The following is a 23,324-nucleotide window of genomic DNA, read 5'->3' on the forward strand; positions in this document are numbered from 1 at the left end:
AGTTCAGTCATGTTAGATTGTGAAACTATCTTTAAATTTATTGTAGGGCAATGGTTGAAAAATGTATAGTTCTCCATTCAAATGACAGCACAAGTTCAGTTATCCATCATTGACTATCATGACAATAATATTTTCAATTATGAAATTTAAAATTTTCATTGACTTTCTATATATTGTGATTTATGTTCCCTGTGCAGCTAATTGTTATGATAAATTAGTAATTGTGAAATAGTCACTGGTGAAAATATTTGCTTCAACAAAAGCACTTTTTCTGCTTAAAAGTACTATTTTTTTTACCCAAAATGTTGTATTGTCAAAAATGGTGTGCGATACTCCATTTTCAGTGTATTTAAGTTTTAAATTATATAGAATACTCATAAGTTTTGCATGAATTATTTGACTGCAAAATGGTGTAACTGAATGCTTCTTGGAACTATTTCTGTCTAATGCAGTTTATTGTATAGAAAATAAATTGAATTTTCTGAAGAAACCCAAAACTTTTAAATTATTATCTTATTCTAGGAATTTTAATTACATTTTTAAAATAAAATTTAGTGTCTAATAAAATCCCTTGAAATTAGCATCCAGTTAACTGGCAACATCAAAGTAAAGCCACTTTTAAAGGTAAATATAAATTAGAAATTTAGGTACATAAGATAAGAAACAAAGTATGGGCTAAAAGTCTGAAAGATTTAAATGTGGAAAATATTTGTTTATGTTTCTGCCACCTCATCGATTCAATGAATTATTCCGAATGTAAAGAAGAGCTACCAGTCCATTTTTATGCATTCATGTATGAAATTTGAAACCGATATTTTTTAGAAAGAAATCAGAATGAAAGACAGCATATGTAGTTCCATCTGGAGTTCAAACCTCGGCGAATAATCTGGCTGCATGTACATTTTCACTGTTTTTCCTATGTGTAACGTGCATATGAGTCAGTTTCCCTTAGAAAGTCTTCTATGAAGATATCTCTTCTCTTAGGCAGATAAGCCCTTGAGTGTTTTGCATAATCAAATAAGCCCCCCCTCCAAAAAAAATCTAGCCTGAAGAGCTGTAAAGAATATTATTTTATTTCATTGTCCTTGTAAATTGTACCCTATCATGTTCATAGATTATGAGTTGAGTAATACAGATTCTGTTGGTTTTAAAACATATCTGGCACCCACATTTGACATTTCTGATTTAGTTACAAGTTTGGAGAAGAGATGATGAAGAGGAAGATGACATGCAGAATAAGAGTTAGGTGGAAGAAAGCTGCCAAATTTGCTGAGCAATGTTCATTTATGTCAATATATGATGTTATGAAGTTTCACTGAATTTTTAAAATTTCGGTAATCATTTCATGAGCAAGCAGACATTCAAAGTTTATATGTCATCATTAAGAAATTGACAACTTTCATGTATGATAATTTTAAAATGTTTATTTGTATGAAGAATAAAATTCTGTGTACATGTTTCAATTTTAAATAATTTGTATGATTTTGGATATTATTTATTTAATAGTGGCTGATAGATCGAAAATAAGTAGACTTGCATGCTGCAATTTCTACAGAAGGCAAAACAGAACTCGAAATTTCAGAAATATATATTCAATTATCAGGAAAAATCTCTTATCAAGAATCAGTATGCTCTCATTGCTGTTGGTTAAGAGAATCCACTGCATATTAGATCAGTATGATTGCTTTTTTAGTAAAGAAGACACAGAGTATTAAATAACTGTAACTTGTCATAGGTTTGTGTTAGTTGATGTGCTTCACTGAAAATAAAATATTTCTGATTTATCAGAGTATTAAGCTATCAGAATGCTCAACCATGCCACTTTATTTATAAAACTGATGTCGAAAATCTATAGTATAGAGTTAGTAGTAGTAATATGACAGCAAATATTTTTTTATATATGATGCAGATTATTTGAAAAGGTAAATGAATGCAAATATTATTAAACAGCTTGTAATGAATCTCGTAATGTAATATGGTTTATAATGAAATTTTATTAAGTCCATCATTTTGATGAATTTTGATTTATTTGTGTGCCATATGCAGATCATCAAAATCAGAATAATAAATGCCAGATTAATTTTCATATACAAAGTGCTTAAAAGAGATTAAATCTCTCTTGAATGGTTGGTTATAGACCCTTGATTCATAGCTGTAAAATTAATCAAGTAAGATAAGTTTTCTGACCTTGATAGTCTGTGGCCAACTGTTCAAGAAATATTTGGTTTCGCAGAGTTTTTTTTTTTTTTTTTAAATATCTTGTATAATGCATTATGTATCATGATCATGATGGATTTGTTATTTGTTTTTCACTGAAATAATTTTACTACACTGATTTTAAATGGGCAAATGTTATGCTTTTTACCAACTTTCATTTTGCAATAAAAGTATAATCCTATTTAATTAACAACTTTCAGTAGTTTTAGGTAATCTGATTGCTAATCACTCCTTTCTATGTTAGACAATCAAAGTTCTGTAATTATCTTTCTTAATTTGGTGAAAGACAACATAACAGGGAATCCAAAATCTGTCTTCCTTAGTAGGTATGTTAGTTCTGTTGTTAAAGGAAAGCAGTAAAAGGTTTTTAAAACACTTATATTAGAAGGAAAACTAGTTCATATTTATGTTAGATATTGGAGAAAACCATGAACATGCCTATGCAACAAGCCTGTTCATCGAATTTGAATCTCGGACAAATTACACATGTTTAGTGATCTTAGCCACTTGAGCTCCAGAGAATGAGAAAAGAGGTAGAATAATTCTGTATAGAATACTTTAAATTATAAGATTGTACTTTGATGCAAAAATATATTTTTTTTGCATGAAAGATTAAGTTTGTTTTGCACCATTTTGAAACTCAAACATTCCAAACAGCAATCATTTATTACAGTACGCTTTTTCATTAGCTCCTCAGATGGTCATTATAGCATGAATTGTATATATTGAAATTGATTTTGTTAGTAAATCTCTAGGATGAATATAAACTCCATAACTGTGTTGACAAAAGCAATAATAGCATAGCCAAATATATTTTAGTGACCAGAAAAGTAAAAATGAAAAATACTTTAATATCACTAACTCATACTTAGAGTTGCTTACGTGTTATCTTATTATCTGAGGATTCCAAAAGTACTCATTATGTAGAGAAATATTTGATGACATTTCAAAAATTTCATTATTGGTTTATTAAGAAAAGTAAATTGTACAGCAGTGATCTTCACAAATATATTTCATGTTTAGCTTTGGTGTAGTGGATTACTTGTTGTTTTTGCAGTACTAGCATGCATCAGAAAGACACCAAAATGTTATGCTGAATGGTTTGTTAATAATTTTACTTTTATTTCTTTTATCTGAGAAATTTTAAGACTTAATTTATCAGCTTTTACACATATTTAGCCTTATAACAAATCTCAACATCTATTATGTATATTAAATTTAATATTAACCAACCTTCATGTTCAAGCACATGTATGATGCAGTCCAAATGCTTAAATTCATAATTTGAAAAGTATTAATTTGATGCAATTCGTTTGAATTACATTAATTAAGTCACATTAATACTTTTTAAATTTAAAGTTAAAAATTTCATGTATTCAAGTATTTGACATCTTTTTGAATTGTCCATATTAAACAAAAATTGAAATTCACATGATCATCAGCTATATTTTCAAAGGCATTTTTGGTGACATTTTCTGCTTGAAAACATTATTTACTACATTTTTTGGCAACTAGCAGCAAAGCTTTTCTGAGTAAGATGGGTGCCTTTAATAATAAAGGACTCAGATTGCAATAAATGCAAAAGTTGTAATTTGGTTGTATAAAATTCTTTTTAGCTTTGTGATGCATAAATATTTTGTTCCAAACCGAAAAAACAATAACAAAGGTATTAAAAAATGAATAGTGATTAACATTCTTCTGTATTAATAAGTAGCTCAGATATAGAAAATTTTGGGCTTAAAATAGGCATTTTAAATACATCTTTAAGTATACTGATATTCCACATTGTTTATTTTCACTGACAGATTTATTTTCATGCACTAATGTATATACAGTCAAAAGTCGTTAATTCGGACACCCATAATCCGGACCTCAAAGCTAAAATCTTTCTGCGCACGCGGCGCGTTGACGCATGCACATAGGCGTTTACGCGTGTGCGCAAAACCTTTACAACTGCGCATATGTGTGTGCGCAAGCGCAGAATACGTTTTTGCGTGCACGTTTAATTTATAACGGACGGTATAAGCTAAAATTATCTAATTATCTATTTCAGTTAATGTTGATGATTGCGTTGTTCCTTAATATTCGAATTGGATCCGGCTTATTATTTTTTGCAGACTGTAAGAGCAATTTTATAAAAGTAAGCTTGAACTTTCGATTATGTCAAGTAGAATTTCCGATGCTGGAGCTCCCAAAGGATCTACAAAACGAAAGTATGTTTCGATGTCCATCAAACAAAAAGTGGAATTGCTACAAAAAGTGGATAAAGGCATATCCTTTGTTTATCTAACCGTTCTGAAATCTGTTTATCAATTTCATGCTGCTCTGCGCGCACGGGGGGGAATGGGTGGGTGGGTAATGTCGGGGCGCGCAATGAACTGGAAGTTGATCTGTCAGCTCTGTCGTTATCTTCAGGGCAGTTGTTTTTATTTTATTCAGCTTATAATTCCTTACTAAATGTAGTATTTCATCTCGATGTACTCCGTCTTTGATATGATTTAAATCAAATTCCTCGTCATTATAAATATCACGAATACAAATCAAATAGTTTTCTTTTTCCAATTTTCTAATTTCGGCTATGCGTAATGTATGCTTTACGCATGCGCGCGTTGAAAGAAATGTTTAATAAAGTAAACAAATAAATATTAAGCTTCTTTTTTTGTAAATTTTGATACCCTTTAGATCATAATTGCTCATTATTTTATAAATTATGGTTTCATATTTTTAATTTTATAATTTCTGCATGCCATCTTACCAGATTTAAACTGATGATCTATAATCCGGAAAAATCGATAATCCGGAATCGCCAAAGTCCCGACGAGTCCGGATTAAAGACTTTTGACTGTATATACAGGGGTTGGACAAAAATATGGAAACACCTTTAAAAAAACATGTTTCTTTGCTTAATATGGTGTAGGAAACCCGTTGGCATCCAAGACAGCTTGCAGTCTTCTCGGAATGGATAAATACAGTTCCTGTATGTTTGCCAAGGGAATATTATACCATTCTTCCTGCAAAACGGTGGCAAGTTCAGATGACGATGTTGGCGGTGGATAACGAGAATGCACTTTCCGTTCCAATGTAGACCACAAAGGTTCGATAATATTCAGGTCTGGTGATTGTGGTGGCCAGGGAAGATGGGACAACTCATCCTCGTGCTCAGAAAACCAGTCCTGGACAATGTGAGCTGTGTGAACAGGGGCTTTGTCGTCTTGGAAGACACCATCACCATCGGGGAACAAAGTTTGTACCGTGGGATGAACTTGATCGGCCAAAATGTTCACATAAGTCTTGGCAGTCATGTGCCCTGACACACTTATCATGGGGCTAGCAGAGAACCACGATATGGCTGCCCAAACCATAACAGAAACCCCGCCATGTTTCATTCTTGGCAACAAGCAGCCTGTATTATAGGCTTGAGATGGCGTTCTCCAGGCGGCCAGAAGTGGGGAAACAATGTGAAAGAAGACTCGTCTGACCATATTACTCGCTTCCTCTGCTCTGTAGTCCAGGCTTTATGACTTAAACACTACCTTTTCCTGTTACGGGCATTAGCATCACTGAGTGGCTTCTCAATTGCAGCACGGCCAGCTATTCCCTGTTTATGAAGCTCCCTTCTAATTGTTTTGGTACTCACAGGGTTCGGTAACACAACATTCATTTCAGCAGTAACTTTTGCAGCTGTGGTCTTCTTATTTTTCGTCACAATTGCCCTTATGATCGTCTATCACGATCACTCAGGACACACTTTCGTCCGCGCTGTGATTTAGCAGATGTTGTTTTTCCGCTTTTCAAATATGCGGAATAAATCTTCGATACAGTACCTCTTGAAACACTAAACACCTCGGCTATCTTGCTTACGGAAGCACCTATCATACGTGCTCCAACAATTTGCCCACATTCGAAGTCTGTTAACTCTGACATAATGCAATGACAACCTCACATAACAGTACTCCGACAACAACTGAACTGTTTAGCACATTTACGAAGTTGTATAGGTGGCGTCAGTAGTCAAAAACGCCAGCGCCACCTACATATTTAATTAAAATCAATCTTTCTTTTCAAACATGCATTTCACAAGGTGTTTCCATATTTTTGTCCATCCACTGTATTTTTAAATTAGTATGTATTTTTCAGCAAGATATACAGAAGAAAACCAAATGATTCTGTATCAAGGTGCATAATAAATGGGGCAAAAAAATATCTCTTATTACTTAAGATAATGCTGTGAATATTTATAATTATTAAATATATGTTTTATAAATTAAACTTGCTAAACTAACTATATTACAAAAATAATACCGTATATGCTTGTGTAATGTCCGCATTCTAACTTTACAGATAAAATTTATGTAAAAAAAAAAAAAAAAAAAGTGACCCACACAATGTCCGCACTCCGAAAACTAAAGAATTTTTTACTTTAAAATATATTTTTTAATGCCACCTTTTCCCCTTTAGTCAATAAGCATCTTTAAAGAAAGAATATGCACTTGTTTTGTTTTTGGTTGGTGCTATGATGGAAAGCAGAGACTTTCCTTTCATTCTGATGCAGCTGTTATTCAGTCATAACTTCAGCGCCAGCAATCCAGTCGGCTGAGTCGATAATAAATGAAGGCAGTCGAAACAGATTTTCACCACACTGGCTGCCAGGAAATACTGTTTTGTAATGAAATTACTTTCTCCTTCTACCTCCTTGGAGCATTCACATATTCAAGCTTTCTCTTTTCAATCATAGTATCATTTAGAATTCGTAGTAGTTAGCAAGTAGCGTGCTTGAAATGGGAAAATACAGCCGCTATATAGCGGCTTTTAAACTGAAAGTCATAGAATTTGCGGAGGAAAATGGAAAAGAGCAGCAGCAAGAGTAATATAAGGTCGACAAAAATTGTGTGCACAGTTGGAGCAAACAGTGTGATCAACTGGCGGAAACAAACAAAACAAGTCGTGCGTTCCGAACTTAGAAAAAGAAGTAGTTGTGTATGTTCGTGATATGCGTGCTCAAGGGTACGCAGTAACACGGGAAATGTGGCAAATAAAAGCGCTTGCTGCAGCATGAGAAAAAGACATTCCTACATCGCAATTCAAGGTGAGTAAAGGCTGGTTGCGGCGAATGATGAAACGAAATGATTTTCATGCAGTGCATCAGAACAGATTTTTTAGAAAAATAATGTGTGCAAGATATTAAAAGAATTAATGTTTATTTGTGTAAAAGTAAATATTAAAATTGCAAGTGTTGGTTAATTTGTGCTTCTATATTGTGCTCCTGTGCAAACTTATACATGCCGAGTGTTGATAACGTAAACGGGGTAATTTATATTATATATGTGGATGGGAGAAAATGAGTTTGTAAATTTTAGGTAGCTATTAGACAACTTTAAATTTGATACTTTTATTACTTATGCTCTTTTCTTCCACTTAGAACTTAACTTGGCTGTTTGAAATGAAATTTACACACAAAATTATTCATGAGAAAAAGCGCGAAATTTTAACGACTTGTGTAATTACGTGAGCGTATATAGTATAGAGATTTAACTTATCAATTTTTTTTTCTTTCAAATTGTTCAGTTGGTTATACAATAACAAATTGATTAAATTTTAAACTTGAATTAAAAATCTTATCTTTGCTTTGTGAAGAAGAGAACTCGAGGTCTTTTATTTTGTGCAAAGTTACAGAAATAATAAATATATGGTAACACAACACAGTTGTCTAAAATTTTAGAACGAAAGAAAGGGGGAAAAAAAAAAAAAAAAAAACTTTTTGCTGAAGAAGAGGGTAAAACGGATAGAAAAGTTGAATTCAAAATCTATGCAACCTGAGGTTAGTCTTGTCTAATTTTGAATTTTACATTGATTTGTTTCTTTTCCAAATGAGTTGATTAAGTTTAATGATATAAAGTAGGAGTTAGATTCATTTCATATAACTAAGACATTGATGAAGTAAAGGGATTTGAATCAGTTCAAAAGTGAACTGAATAGTAGGTTTAGTTAAGTTCATGACAGAGAAAACTTCAGCAGAACCTTCTGTTGCGGCAAAGCCAGCGAACTATTAAAAATAACATTACTTTTTTTGTGAATGGCATCACTTACGTTTTTGTATTTATAAATGTCATTTGCTTGTTCTATACTTCATGTTTATGTTAAGAAATAAATAAGTATAAAATACTATCTCCTAATATCTGGTGCCGAAAAAACCATTTACGAAACAGGACCTTGAACTTATACTTCCTACTGTTGGATTATTCTTGCTGAATTATTCTACTTCCGACATTAAAACTTAGTTTTGTTTTTCTTCTTTTCTACTACTCGGCAATGGCGCCGAACGGTGAAGCTGTAGACAAAATGACGCAACTGAAACGAAAGCGGAAAGCCGTGCGAAGTAATGTTTCTTGCTTTTCTACTGAAATTGATACTTTGAACGATGATTTCTCAATTGAGAAAGTTGAATATATTTGTCATCGCTTAACAACTGCTTTAAATGATATGAAACTAATAGATAACTAAATTCACAACTTCCTTTCTGACGATGAATATGAAAATGGTAATTTGCAGTGTGAAAACTACATAGATACTGGTGAATCCGTGATTTTCAAAGCACGAAAAATTATCGCCAACTGCAAATAATGTTACTACTTCGAATATAGATACCAATGATTTAGCGATGACATTTGGCGACCCTCCTACTACAGTGCCTATGACTCAACCATATACAGTTAAATTGCCAACAATTAAACTGCAATCATTTACAGGAGCATTGGCAATGTTTTTGGGAACAGTTTAAATCTTCTATAGATGCCAATCCACATCTTTCTGTTATTGATAAACATGTTTTCCTCAGAGGTTATTTAGATGGTTAAGCTAAACGCCTTGTTGATGGAATTAGTGTAATAGTAGACACCTATGAAACAACAAAAAAATTGTTGGAGGAAAGATATGGAAATAAAGATCGAATTATCCAATCACACTTAGATTACTTAGAACATTTAAATGTTATTCAAGACCCATCTCCTACGCATCTAAATGATCTTTACATAGAATGTAACAGAAGAATTCAAGCTTTAACTGCTCTGGGTGAAAATATTGAAGCGTACGGTAGAATCCTAGTGCCAAAAATTATTCGTGCATTCCCCAATGATATTTGTTGCCGCTGGATTATCTATGCCAAGCGTGAAAAACTAAACGAAGGTAACATTACTAGATTGATGCAGTTCTTGGCAGAAGAAGTGGAAGGTGTAGTTCCAGCACAAAGAGTTTAAGGTACGTCTTTTTCTGATCACACCGTAAAGTGCATTGTAGAAAATTTTAATATCAATTCCAAAACAGTAAACAAACGTAAGAAAATTTCACTATTTTGTTCATTTTGTGATACTACAGGACATTGGCCTCAATATTGTGAAACTGTTACAGACTATGATACTCGTGTTCAGAAACTTAAAACTTCAAATCGCTGCTTTCTGTGTACTAACCGTGGTCATAGAGTTTCAAACTGCCCAAGAAAAAATACTGCACGATGCACTAAATGCAAGAAAAGGCATCATGTTTCTATTTGTCCTCCTGTTGAAAACAATCAACTGCGGATAACTAACAGTGCTGTAAATCACATAACCTTTCCTAAAAAAATTTTCACACATTTGCAAACTGCTCGTGTGTATGTTACTGGCCCCACAGGTATTACTAAATTAACACGCTGCATTTTAGATGGTGGTAGCCAAGCAAGTTTTGTCACACAAACCTCATTTAAAAACTTAAGCTTCAAGTTGTCAGTTCTGCGACACTTTCAGTTCAAGCATTTGAATCTTTTACTTCACAAAAACAACGTAGATGTGTTCAACTGTCACTTTCAAGTTTGTGGAGCAACCAAGCATTTTAGATCTCCGCGTTTGAATGCTCCAATTCCTATACTACACATCCTACTGCTCCACCAGAAATAGTTCACTTTGCTCAGAAGAAAGATTGAGAATTTCTGATCCTCCGGATCACTCTTCACTGCCTCTAGAAATACTTATTGGTGGTGATGATTATTGGCAAATAGTTTCCGCAGAAGCTCCAATCAAGCTTTCAGAATCTTGTTATGGTACCATCAGTGTTTGGACGGGTTCTTAATGGAACAAGAACACATACTACAATCGCTGAGAAGACTTCTGTCCATCAAGTTTGTGTGCAAGTTAAAACTGATTGTTTAAATGATCAGGTACGTCGCTTCTGGGAATTAGACTCCATAGGGATACAAGATGCGCAGAAATGAAGAATGACTACTCGAGATGGAGAAATTTTATCAGAATTTCACAAAACTTACAGCACTGAAAACAATCGAAGAATTGTGTCTCTGCCTAGAAAACTATTGGTCACACCTTTGCCTACAAACAAAATTGTAGCGGAAAACAGATTTCATTCTCTTCAAAAAAGACTTGCATCTAGTGATGTGTTAAAGATACAATATGACAAATGCATGCTGAATTACATTGAAAGAAAGCATGTTGAAGTTTGTTCCATAGATGAATCCAATGAGAAGCCAGTATATTACCTTCCTCATCATGCTGTAAAAAAGAAAACACAATCTGAAACCAAGTGGAGAATTGTTTTTGATGCCTCCTCGCTTGCTCCAGGAATGATTTCACTGAACGATACCTTGGAAGCTGGACTTCCAAGTGTTCAGTTGTTGAGTTAGTAGGGTGAACTGGTTGGGGAAAAGCTCACGATGATCATCTGCCTAAGGGGCAGGATGCTTTATGGAAGACTTTTTAAGAGGATATTATTTTAAACCATATTTACATTACTTTTTAAGCCATATTTACATAAAGAAAAACCACGAAACTGCCCATACAACCAGCCCTTGCACCAGATTTTAATCTACATCAGACTACTAGCATTCAGCACTCTTAACCACTCGGCCATTCGCTTTTATCTAATTTGGAGATTGGATAGAATTATTTGCATTTTAGCAAATCATGCAAGGGATGCCATTAAGGAAGACGTTTTAAGGGAAACTAGCTGATATTCACTTTACAGGTGGGGAAAACCATAAAAATTCCCATGCTGCCAGCCCATTTGCTAGGTAGGATTTAAATGTAGATTGAATCATCACTGTTTAGCTATTGTGCTGCTGAGCAATTGCTGGGTATTTTATTTAGAGAAATTCATAATTGTAAATGATGAGCAGTAATGATGATGTAGTTGTGTTGTGTGATTACAAGTTGGTGAAATCCAAGTTTGACCACCTACTATGGTTCAAACTATAGAGTCTCTGTGTTCTTTTTTGGGAGCAATGTGGACTGTACGTAAAAGACGAAAGCAAATGGTCGCTATATCTTTGAAGAGTAAATACTGCAGAAGAAGCTTTAAATAACCTTTTTATTCGAACTGAAATAAACAGATGCACGCAATTGGTGCTAACAATTCACAACCACTTGCGGCTAACTTAAATTTAACAGAAAATAAAAATGTGACAAATCATTAATAAATTTGACTGGCTCCTTAACTTAACTACCGCTAAATTGGCTGCACACATCTAAGCCGAGTTTAGAAATATCAGTATAATCTGAAAGGTGTTTAACACCGATTAGAGAGCTAATTTCAAACACGCAGCATAAACATTGGAACTAACTCCGTTACGAACTCTTGAAACATAGCCTAAATACTGCTTCTGAAACACGCTTAGATTAGCATAATACGTCATTAAAAATTTACATCCCGGCAGGAAACTGAAATCAGGAGGAAAAGGAAAGTAAAACTAAAAATGATTGGTTAGAATAAAATAAAGCCCTTACAAAACAAAAATTTAGTTATCTTTGATTTCATTTGTATTTTAAGTTCTTGTTCTTCTGCTAGACTTGGCTTAACGTAAGTAGTATAAAATATGCCATTAACCCTCTGAGCGGCCAGGGTTTTAGCTAAGAAAGTACAAATTTCCCAAAACTACTATGAGAACAAATTATTTTTTGATTTTAATGTAAAACCTCTCCTGGTATTTCATACCTGGATTTGTGTACTTTTGATATATTGTCTTAATTTCTTTGATATATTTTAAATATGCACGTATATGTACATTCTTTTAGATATCACAAAAAATATTCTAGGCCGTATATATACTACGGCCTTGCCGCTTAGACGGTTAATGCAAAGCAGTCTAACAAATACAGAATTTAAGAGCTTCGGGGCTGGATTAAAAAAAGGAATGGTTTTGTGTGTATACACTATTCTTAATCATAGTGTTTAAATATGAAGGAGTCTGTGCTTTCGTTTAAAGGCAAGGGGCTGGATTAAAAAAAAAAGGAATGGTTTTAAGAGTATACTATTCTTAATTATGGTGTTTAAATATCAAGGAATCCGTGCTTTTGGTTAAAGGCAAGACAAAAAATGATGAGTTTTTAAAAGGAGCCTGAGATACCTAGTGCACTAGCTGCAAAATATTATTTGGGAAAATCAAATGTTAATTGTTTCAAAATTACAAGAGGTTCAGAAATTTTGTACTTTGTTAAAAAATATGTATTAGTATAGAGGAAGAAATTTAGTGCTTGAAAATAAATATATATTTAATTAAAATGAATTATGCAATGTTCAAGAATAAATGCTTTGTTTGGAGTAATTCTTTTCACATGAATTTTGATTATACAAATCCAGTTTTTGTCACATTAGCTTCGAGTAATGAAGGCTGGGCATAACTGTGCGTTAAATTATGGCAACAACGCAGTTTGGTACGAAGGAAAATTTGTACATGAGTTTTCGAGTTTTGTATGCATAAGATTAAAGTGTTATAAAAAGTAAAAGAATTTTACACTTTCAGATTACGTTCTTTATATACACATGTACTAGAACACTTCGAAAAGTAAAGATACACCATACGCCAGAGGAAAAGAAAAGTTTTGGTGAACAAGTTGGCAACACAGGTGTTAACCTTGAACCGTTAGCTTTCTCCTCGCGGTCGTTCGGCATTTCAACGTTGATTCTGGTTGGAGTAGGTCGTGTTCAAAATGGCTGCGCCGATTCAGAATCCCGCCAAATGCGAAGTGCGCTCCGTCATACGTTTTCTTCATGCAAAAGGTCAGCGACCAGGGGATATTCACAAAGAAATTGTTTCTGTTTATGGGAACATTATGAATCGATAAAATGTAACGAAATGGTGTCGTCATTTCTCTGAAGGTAGGACTGATGTCCATGACGAACAAAGAACAGGTTGGCCATCTGTGATCTCTGATGCCCTTCTTCAGAGAACAGAGGAAGCAATTCGTGCGAATAGACGTCTCAAATTGAAAGAATTGCATCAGATCATACCGGAAGTGTCAATGACAACTCTTTATGAAGTTGTGACTGTCAAGTTAGGGTACAGGAAATTGTGTGCGCGCCGAGTTCCAACAGGCGGCAACCTTCTATGACTATGGAATACAAAAGCTTGTGCACAGACTTAACAAATGTTTGGATAACGGGAGTGATTATGTCGAAAAATAATAAATAATACATTTAATAAGATATAACTGACGTTTTCTAAATAAATGTTTTTTGTAAGGAATGCGAGCCATTGTATCTTTATTTTTCGAAATGCCCTCGTGTATCTATATATATATAAAATGCATAACTGAAAACGCAGTTTATTTTCCAAATAAATGTCTAGCTTTGAATATTGAAGCCAGTTTGAATATTTAATAAGCCATACAAAATGCTTGATGAACACTCAGTTGTATCGTGAGAGATCACAACTTTGCCATATTGAAAGTGTGTAGTATGAAGCTCTGATAAATAGGATTATTGTAACTTATTAATACAAAATAACATGAATGCCATATATAATTCCGTAACTGCAACCATTCAGTAATCAGTAAGAGGAATTTAGGTAAGTCCAATGGCATTAACCCTCTGAGCTCTGCTGTATTGAATTTTGCTGCCAAAGTGACTTCTGTATGTATAAATCATTTTCAGAGAAAAAATGAGATGGCAGAGAGGACCATCATCATTGATGGAACCTCAATAGCTCCAGTGCTACTTTCATCTCCGGATATTTGTACTGTACGACTATGCAGTTCTTGGACCGGTCGGAAGTTATCCACGAGATTTTCGCCTGCCTCATCTCCATCTCCTTCCTTAATATTACGGAACTGTTGTAGCTGAAAAGGACCAGTTTGACATTAATGAACGAATCAAGCTTTAAAAAAAAAAGTGTACTTACTATCTGAAAACTTTAAATAATACTTCAAATGAGAATTCTGCATTAAAAATTGGTAAGAATTATATAATATTTGCACGGCCAGCCCCCTAAAATAGATATTATGTTAAAAAGTGTGTAATGATTTTTAATTCTAGTGTAATTTTACTCTTCCAACTAAGTATTAATTAATAATAATAGAGATGAAGCGTATCTAATGCTTTTAAATCGCTTAGTTGTTTCAGCAATGAAAGATGCTAGGAGTTAGATTAAATTTGAAGAAAAATGAAATAAATTTCCTAAATGGCAATACACTGGCATGTGGAAGATAAAAATATATTTTGGGCAGTGGCAATATATTTCATTTAAATTGCCGATTTTGTATGAAATGTAAATAAATACATTACGCTTTGCCAAGCGGCAGCACATTACTATTAAATCGCTGTGTTTTTAATCAGAGTTTCATTGAATTCGCATAAATCGAAAGCAAATTCAAAATCCGGTTTTCAAATCGCACATATTCGGGTGGAGGACTATCTATGTGTAAAATTTGGTGGCTTTATATGTGCCGCCGTTTCCCACATTGTGCGGAACATGTGCACTCACACGCATATATATCAAATGTTAGAGTTGTTTATTACACTTTAAATAAAATTTTAGAAATGAATATATAAGAAGAGCATATGATATTGCAAAATTTTTTCATCCTAATTTTAATTTTACGTAGAGTAATCGAAACGTTTTAAGACCGATTTTGTTTTTCAGAGGATTTGACTAGTCATATCTTTTATTTTTTTTTCAAATCTGAATCATTATTGTTCAATTGCTGCTTTTATAACGTTAACGTTTGTAAAAACGTTTCAGAAGAATGAAATGCATTGTTTTGTGCCAACTTTCGCACTGTGGCCGTGGCGTGTTTCACTTCCTCATCTGTGGAGACCTTCTCGCGCCCTACGAGGGATGTTTTTTAAGTAAGGGTCGTTTGAGAATAAAAACCACACGAAAGAAAATTTTCAAAAACTAAATTTATTTCCAGATTCTACACACGTGTCTCTATTTTTCAACGTAGTTGTCAAGTTTGTTTAAACACTTACTAATAACTAGATTCTGAATACCCTCTTCATAGAAACTTGCTGCCGGCTGCAATAACCAAGAGGTCACGACAGTTTTCACGTCTTCGTCATCGTTGTAATGGTTGTCGCCGAGATGATGTTTGAGATAGCGGAAAAGATGAAAATCACTCGGCATAAGGTCTGGGCTGTAGGAGGTGGTTCAAAACTTTGTAGCCAAAAGATTCCAATAAAACTCGGGTCTGAGCTGCGGTGTGAGGCCTTGCATCGTCATAGAGCAGCAAACTTTCCTCTGACAACATGCCGCGTCTTTTGTTTTGAATCGCTCTGCGTAGCTTTCGTAGGGTTTGGCAGTAGGCTACCGCATTTATGGCGGTTCCGCGTTGCATGAAGTCGACCATCATGTCTATTCTATCCCAAAACACGGACGCCATGATCTTTCGCTGGGACAGAGTCTGTTTGGACTTGATCTATACAGGAGAGTGTGTGTGTCTCCAACCCATGCTCTGTTGTTTCCATTCGGCCGTGACATGTGAAACCCACGTTTCGTCTCCCGTTACGATACAGCTCCACATGGCGTCATCTTCTTCGTTATAACGATAAAAAAAATTCAGCGAACACTCAAATCTTTTGTTTTTGTGGTCCTTCGTTAGGAGTTTAGGGTCCCAACGGGAGCACAGTTTCCTAAATCTCAACATTTCAGAAACAATCTTGTATAGCACTGAGTTAGACAGTTCAAGAAATTTGTTTGAAAGAGTGCTTTTGGTGAAGCTTCTGTTTTCAAGAATTTTCACTTCAGCTGAAGCTACCTTATCGTCTGTGATCAAAGATGGGCGACCGGAGCGCGGCTCATCATGGGCGTTGTCGCGGATAGCTTTGAAGTCTCTGACCCAATTACGTACTTTACCTTTGGTCATGGCAGTAGCTCCGTAAACTTCAGAAATCTGCCGGTGAATGTCTGCAGCAGGCATGTTTTTTTGCCGACAAAAAACGTATCATTGACCGTACCTCGCGTGTGGCGGGCAATTCGATAATCTTGAACATTTTAAAGACACAGAACAGACTTTATAGGTTACTTAACGCAGCTGCAAATAAGCACAGTTGTTTCCAAGGGATGCCGGGACACGACGCAAGTACTCATGGCAGCGCGCGACCCACCTATTAGTATATACAACAAAACAGCCCTTAGTAAAAAAAGTGCACTATATCACCGAGTCTAGACAATATACAGAGTATTTTAATGTTGACGGATCGATTTCAGGCAATATGTCAGTTTCACAGTAGCAACATTCAATTGGGAGCTGGAGCAAAACCACTCTTTCTTGAGAAAATTCTTTCTTCCTCCAGGGTTTTCCGCAGATGGTTTTCGAGACATAAGTTACTGTCTGTACTGAGTGTTCAGTGTTGAGATATGTAACTACAGGGTTTTAGAACCTGTTTTGCTATTTACTCGTATTTTGCCTCCTTCATTGAAAAGCTGAGGCACAGCTAAATGTTTAATCATCTTATGCATACTGTAAGATTTCAACTATTTCGATATGGTTCCTTTGAAGTATAACTTACAATTTAATTATACTTTTGCATTATTTTCAAAGAGGCGCCTTTCTTATCCGCAATGACGAAACGTAGTAGGTGCTTCTACTCTCTGTGACTAGATATACTGAACGGCCGTGACTGTCCAAATGCAGATTCAAACTTTTAAACTGCCCCTGTCACTGATCCCAGTTTTCTGTCTCCTCTTTTCAGGAGCATTTCGCCGAATTTTATCTCCCTATATAACTAACGAGAAGCTCAAACTTAAATACCATTGAAAACCTTTGGAATATTCTGGGAAAAAGTGAAGTACATGATCTATCGCCAGCGCCTTTAAATGATTTATAGAAAATTGTAGAAGCCGTTTAGCAGGCCATGCCTCTGAAACACTTCCGTATATTTTTGAATCCATGCCTCTTCGTGGAACGAAGCCGAAGGAGCAACCAGTGGTGTAGCTAGGGTGAGGCAAGGGGGGATCCAGGGGGCGCCAAATTGATGGTACGAAATTTTAGAATAAAGTGTTTTTTTTTTTTTTTTTTTCATTCGTGGGAAACAGAAACGGGCGCAAAATCTCCAGTTGTCTTCGGACGCTGAAAACCTTAGCTACGCCTCTGGGAGCAGCACCTCGTTACTAATCAAGTATGCTTAAAACAGTGGCACTTCATTGTATAAAATATTACTTATTGCGGAATGCTGTTAAGGAAACCTGATAAAATGACTTTGAAATGATTAACTTTATTGAGCGATGCACTTTTATAATATTGAAGGTAAGGTGTTAGTTATCGTTGATTAATAACAGTTTTGTGTTTTTGATGTTAATTTGAAACGGGCTGGACTTCCATCGTTGTTGCAAATAATACAACTCTTGGGGATGTTAATAAATAAAAAATATTGTGGAACTTGAACTATTCACGTAACCGAGACTGTAACCCATCCGAATTTTCCCTAATTCCGAATGTTTGTTCAGTGTTGTTTTCTGTTGAATAAATTACATAACTTTTTACCTTTTATGGTTAAGTGAATAATATATAAATAAAGGTATTACACTTATAAATAAATTAACTTAAAAAAATTTGCTTAAAAGAAAGTACAAATAATTTTACTTTTATGGCAAAATTAACTAATTGCATTTTTGTTTTCCTAGAGGGATATATCTTTTCTATTTTCATGATGAGATTAATTTTATGTATGTTGGTTCTAAAAAATGAAACATGTTTTGTTTTACTTTTATTTCTCTCTCTATTAAAAAAAAAAAAAAAAAAAAAAAAAGAGAGAGAACTTACATTCTGAAAACTTGAAATTGCAGTGGAGGCTTAAAGAGGATTTTATTATTATAATAAATACGAATAATATTTACTGCTTGCCTTTGATAAAATTCAATCTGTACTCTTCAGTAATATTTAAACTCAAATTTAAAGAAGGATTTCAATTTCAAACTTTCGATATATTATATTGCGCTTTTTTAATATAAAATGCTAGTAATAGGAAAATATCAAGTTAATAAAAAAAGCAAATTATCATTTGAGAAAAGGTGGTTGTTTGAATGGAAAAAATATATATTTATCTATAGAGGCTTATAATTTATACGTTGCAATAAATTTCATCATTTTCACATTTAAGCGTTCGAAATGTATAGATTTCAGTATTCAAAACATATCATATCAGTATAGTTCTTAGATATTTCTAAGATTCAGTGCATTTCAAACATTACAGTGTTACAGTGGCTACCGTGAATGAAAGTTATCATCTTCATGAGTTATCGACCAAGTTGATTTTCGACTGGACTGACACATTATGCAGGCAGCAAAAGCATTCTAATCAACAGTTGCTCTCTCTATATTTTTAACTGCTTCTAACACTATTTAATGGAAAGGAGTTCTGCGCAAAAGTGAAAAAGAAATAAACCTTAATACTTTGAGAGATGGTAGCCGGGAACCCTAGAACTAATTCCCAGCACGAATGCCTTGTGGGTGCATTTTGTGATCAGTTTCGCATGTTTCCTTAAAATGCTTTACTCTAGAATAGGCTTCACATCATGTCGCGCCTTCCAGAATTGATGTAACACTAGAATTTTCCGCTAGTGTTACATAAATTCTGGATTTTTGGAAAATTTTTTATTACCATTCTGGAAATTTTTTTATTACCATTCTGGAAATTTTTTTATTACCATTCTGGAAATTTTTTTATTACCATTCTGGAAATTTTTTTATTACCATCTTCTATGCTGTATTCAGACACATCAGTAAAAATATAGATATAAGAAGCGTTAGATTTGAAACGACAGTTCTGCTGGTGATTACCGTGGTCGAAGAGATGTGGTTTAAGATGATACTGGTACGAATGAATCCTATAAGATGCATAACACATGGCCATCACACCAGATACCTTGCTGATAACCAATCCGATTGGATGACAAGGTCTCAAATGACTACCTAATGCCTTTGGATACGGAATCCTCGCACACTGCGTTCATTGTGTTCTGACTCTGTCATTAGTCATTTTGGAGGTGCTGTGAGAGCAGTATGGACAGAATGCGACCGGTGACTGTCTTGATGAACGCCAGTTCGACCAATGGATACTTGCATAGAGACGGAGCACTCAGTGACTGGATGAAGTTTCTAGTACTGCACACCGCACCGTCTCTGAGTTTGGTGTTATGGTGTGGCACGGCCATTTCATTTGGTGTTCTTCCCAATCACCTTCTCTACGCAGCACTTCATTGACGTTATCTTATGCCTTATAGTGTTGCATTATCTACTGTAGCCCGTTAGGTGATTTATAAGTACGATAATTCTCGGTGATGCCTGATATGTATCATAATGGAGTATCAACGTGCATGTGTGCACTTCCATGCTCATCCCAAACGACAGACATTTTACCGATTAAGCATGTTTGGGTATAATGGATGTATCAGATCGCTGTATATTTAGAATCGTTTCCGCTTCTCTACATATTCAGAAAAAATAACAATTTCTGTCGTAGGTGATAATATTCTCCTTGGTGCAACGATTTTTTTTTATAAAGCGTATTTTTCTCGAGGGGCAAGAATTTTAGTTTTGCCAGAACTTGAAATTCTCAAGTGAAAAGAATTATATCTCTTTTCGAGATGTTAAAAATCTTCAGATTAACGTAGATTTTATATGAAGTTAAAAATAAAATTATGTAATATACGTAGATTTTACATAATATAAGCTGAATGCTTTCCCCCTTCTTTTAGTTTATTTTACATCAGCGTGAGCTTTGTTTGTGTGGTGACAGTTACGTGTGAGAGAAATTCATTCATAAGCCCACAGACCGTTTTATTAAGGTCTAAAATTTCGGTGTAGAACTCTGGAAATAAAAGGCTAAAAAAATATTACCTGTTTCTCACTGATGGGTACGTGATGTTTGAAGACAGTCCAAGTGACGATTTCGTAGCACGGAGGCGTGGTCAAAGATCCTTCGTACCTGTAGTACGGCATGCGCTCTTCTGGTAGCAGGGATTCTAGATTAAAGTCATCGAGTTTGGCTTTGGCACTTTTCTTTCGAACTTCATTTAGCTTATCAATGATAGGTACCAGAGCTGGATTGTCCTCCTCAGATACCTACGCAAATTAATAACAAGCTGTACATATAATTCTTGGCAGTCACAAACAATAATTTTTTTTGTTAGAGTCGTATCGCATAAGGGAATTAGATTTATAATTATGGTATAGCACATAAAAGCTATCTGCTTATTAGAGAGGATTCGATAAGAACTGTTTATGGGAATTTTTTTTTAAATCTTTAAGATTCAAGCTCACGTTGCTTTACTAAGTTATTTGAAAGTTATGTATATATGTACTTGCTAATGATTTATGTCTTTCATTTCGGTTTTAAAAATATATATGGTTCATGTGGTTTATATTATACATAATTAATATTTTTTATAAAACATTTAAATAAATATTATAATTGTCCAAACATACTTCTCTAATGCCATATATTGTGTTAAAAAATTAACCTTCGCGCGCTGCTTAACAACCAGTATTGGTTTTTTTTTTATATATTGCTGCCATCCACATGAAGATAAGAATATTCTATGAGTTCACCATTCAGGCTAAAATCTCTAAGTCAAACAGTCCAGCTATTAAAAGATGGGAGACAATATGTTGTGATAGAACAGAATTAATAATTTCTTCAGTAATGTTTCCACTTGACATTACAAAAATCGTAATTCTTCGTCCAGTGCCAGACTTGAGCAATGATATGGTCACTTTACTTAACCTGTTCCGCCAAACTAAATTAATGGCACTATAGGGTTAGGAAGTCATCCTAGTCATTGCTAGCAATCTGACGGTTAGGGCGCCTTTCTACATTTTACATTAATCTTAAGTTTCTTGGATATAATTATTTTCATTCACTTGCTTCATTATCTCTAAGATGCCCTTGTTGCAATAATAGTCCGTGAACAGTCTATTACAGGATATGTGATGTAGTTGCAAGGAAAGAACTGCTGTCGAAGGAGCAATGATATGCAATATATCTCCAGAAATGAGTAATTTCAGGAGGATCATCGAACAATAATTCCACAATTCTATTGACATCGCTTGCAATAATGGCAAAATCAGATAATTTAAAATATAACAGAAAATTTAGAATTTGTCTAATCCAGTTTGCAAAATGTACCACACAGAATAAATACTGAGAACTCTCTGAAGCTCTCGAATGAATTCTAAAAGTAAGAGCTCTGTATTTGGACGACTAACATAAGGAACTACTCATACGCTTACTTTTCAAACCTCACTAGCTAACTCATAATACATATAATACCAGATTGTTAATTTACAGGGTGGTTATAATTAAAGTTCGACTCTGAAATGGTCATAAAACTGCTGGGCCAAGTATTATGAAACTTGGTAATTGTATAAAGGTCTTGCGAATTTATTTTCTGAAAAAAAAAAAAAAAAAAAAATGTAAAGCTCAAAACTCATTACTAGCGGGGGGAAATGGCGCTGTATGCAATATTGTTAAACGAAATAAGGCTCGGAATCTAACTTAACCTTTTGTTACATCGGTTTCACATTTTGTATACCCTTAAGAAACATTGAACTAAATAAAACTACCATTTAAAGGTGATAAAAGTGGAGTGCGCCATCCGTGTAACGGAAAAATCTGTCTTTGAAAACCGCAAATTAGAGATTAGAAAATGTGAGATCGCAAATCACTCTCAAAAGTGTGCGCATTCTGGAAATCGTTTTCTTACAAATCGCTCAGTTCCATTGCATTCTCCTAAAGTCAGCGTTTGGTGTGGTGTGACAGCTAGTTTCATAATTGGACCATTTTCTTTGAAGAGTCGTTGACAGCTGGACCAGTTACATGCATTGTGACCGCAGTTCGCTTAGCGTCAATGTTAAGACGTTTCGTGATACCTGAACTGCAGCAACGTGTCATTTTAGATTCCACGATTTTTATACAGGACAAGGCCCACCGCACATCGGTCAGACAGTTATTTAGGTAACATTTCACGAATGAACGGATTATAGGTCGACACCTCTCCACTTCTTGATCGCGCCGGTCAACCTCAACCCCTGTGACTTTTGGCTATGGTGTTATCTCAAAAGCACTGTTTATGGTGATAATCGAAACAATTTGGCGGAATTGAAAGATGCGATACCCCGACATGTTCCTCCTGATATGCTAAGAGCTGCTGTTGAGACTGCAGTAGTACAATTTAACTTGCTTTTGGAAAATGGTAGACGCCACATTGAACATGCTTCGTAACATGTTTCAGAAACGATTAAAGACGTGTCTCCATGTCTTATTTCGCTTAACAATATTGCATACAGCGCCATTTCCCACCTGATAGTGAGTTTTTGAACTTTATTTTATTTCGCGGAAGATAAATTCCCATGATCTCCTTTACACGATTACCAAGTTTGATAACATTTGGTCTAGTAATTTTCCTTTTATGACCATTTCAAAGTGGAACTTTAATTATAACCACCCTGTATATTATTAATATACTTCATGATGCTGTTTATGCTTACTTAAGCTTTCCTTATATTATAAGCAATTACAAAAAGAGTTTAGATTTAGTATTGAAACTTGTTCCATTATTATTTAGAATACGCAACCAAAGCAACAGTAGCAACAGTAGGCTAGCACATTCATATACACTCTTAGAGAGACAGACACACACACACACACACACACACACACACACACACACACACACAAAAAAAAGACGCACCGAGAAGATATAAAGAAAATTGGACACAAATTGATATTGCATACAGATTTCGACTAAAAATACAAAATTTTACATTTTGTTTGCCAATGAATGAACGGTTGTCGCTACATCGCATCTGATTTGCGCAACTGGCAGGATATTGAAGAGGAGAAATTACGAT

General features: G+C 34.6%; 1 protein-coding gene across 1 annotated transcript in view; it reads right to left on the reverse strand.

Annotated features, from left to right (window-relative positions):
• Window positions 1-11,547: 11,547 nt before the first annotated feature.
• LOC118183297 (carbonic anhydrase 7-like) overlaps window positions 11,548-23,324 on the reverse strand; it is a 58,215-nt gene continuing 46,438 nt past the window's right edge. The window contains exons 6-7 of the mRNA XM_035352783.2: window positions 20,313-20,537; window positions 11,548-14,312 (exon numbers count right to left, since the gene is read on the reverse strand). Of these exons, the coding sequence (XP_035208674.1) occupies window positions 14,124-14,312; window positions 20,313-20,537 (414 nt within the window). The 3' untranslated portion in view covers window positions 11,548-14,123. The remainder of the gene's footprint in view (window positions 14,313-20,312; window positions 20,538-23,324) is intronic.

The sequence above is a fragment of the Stegodyphus dumicola genome, chromosome 4 (genome assembly GCF_044657685.1).
Source record: "Stegodyphus dumicola isolate Sdum_Otavi_A_Nest chromosome 4, ASM4465768v1".
Classification (NCBI taxonomy): Eukaryota; Metazoa; Arthropoda; class Arachnida; order Araneae; family Eresidae; genus Stegodyphus; species Stegodyphus dumicola.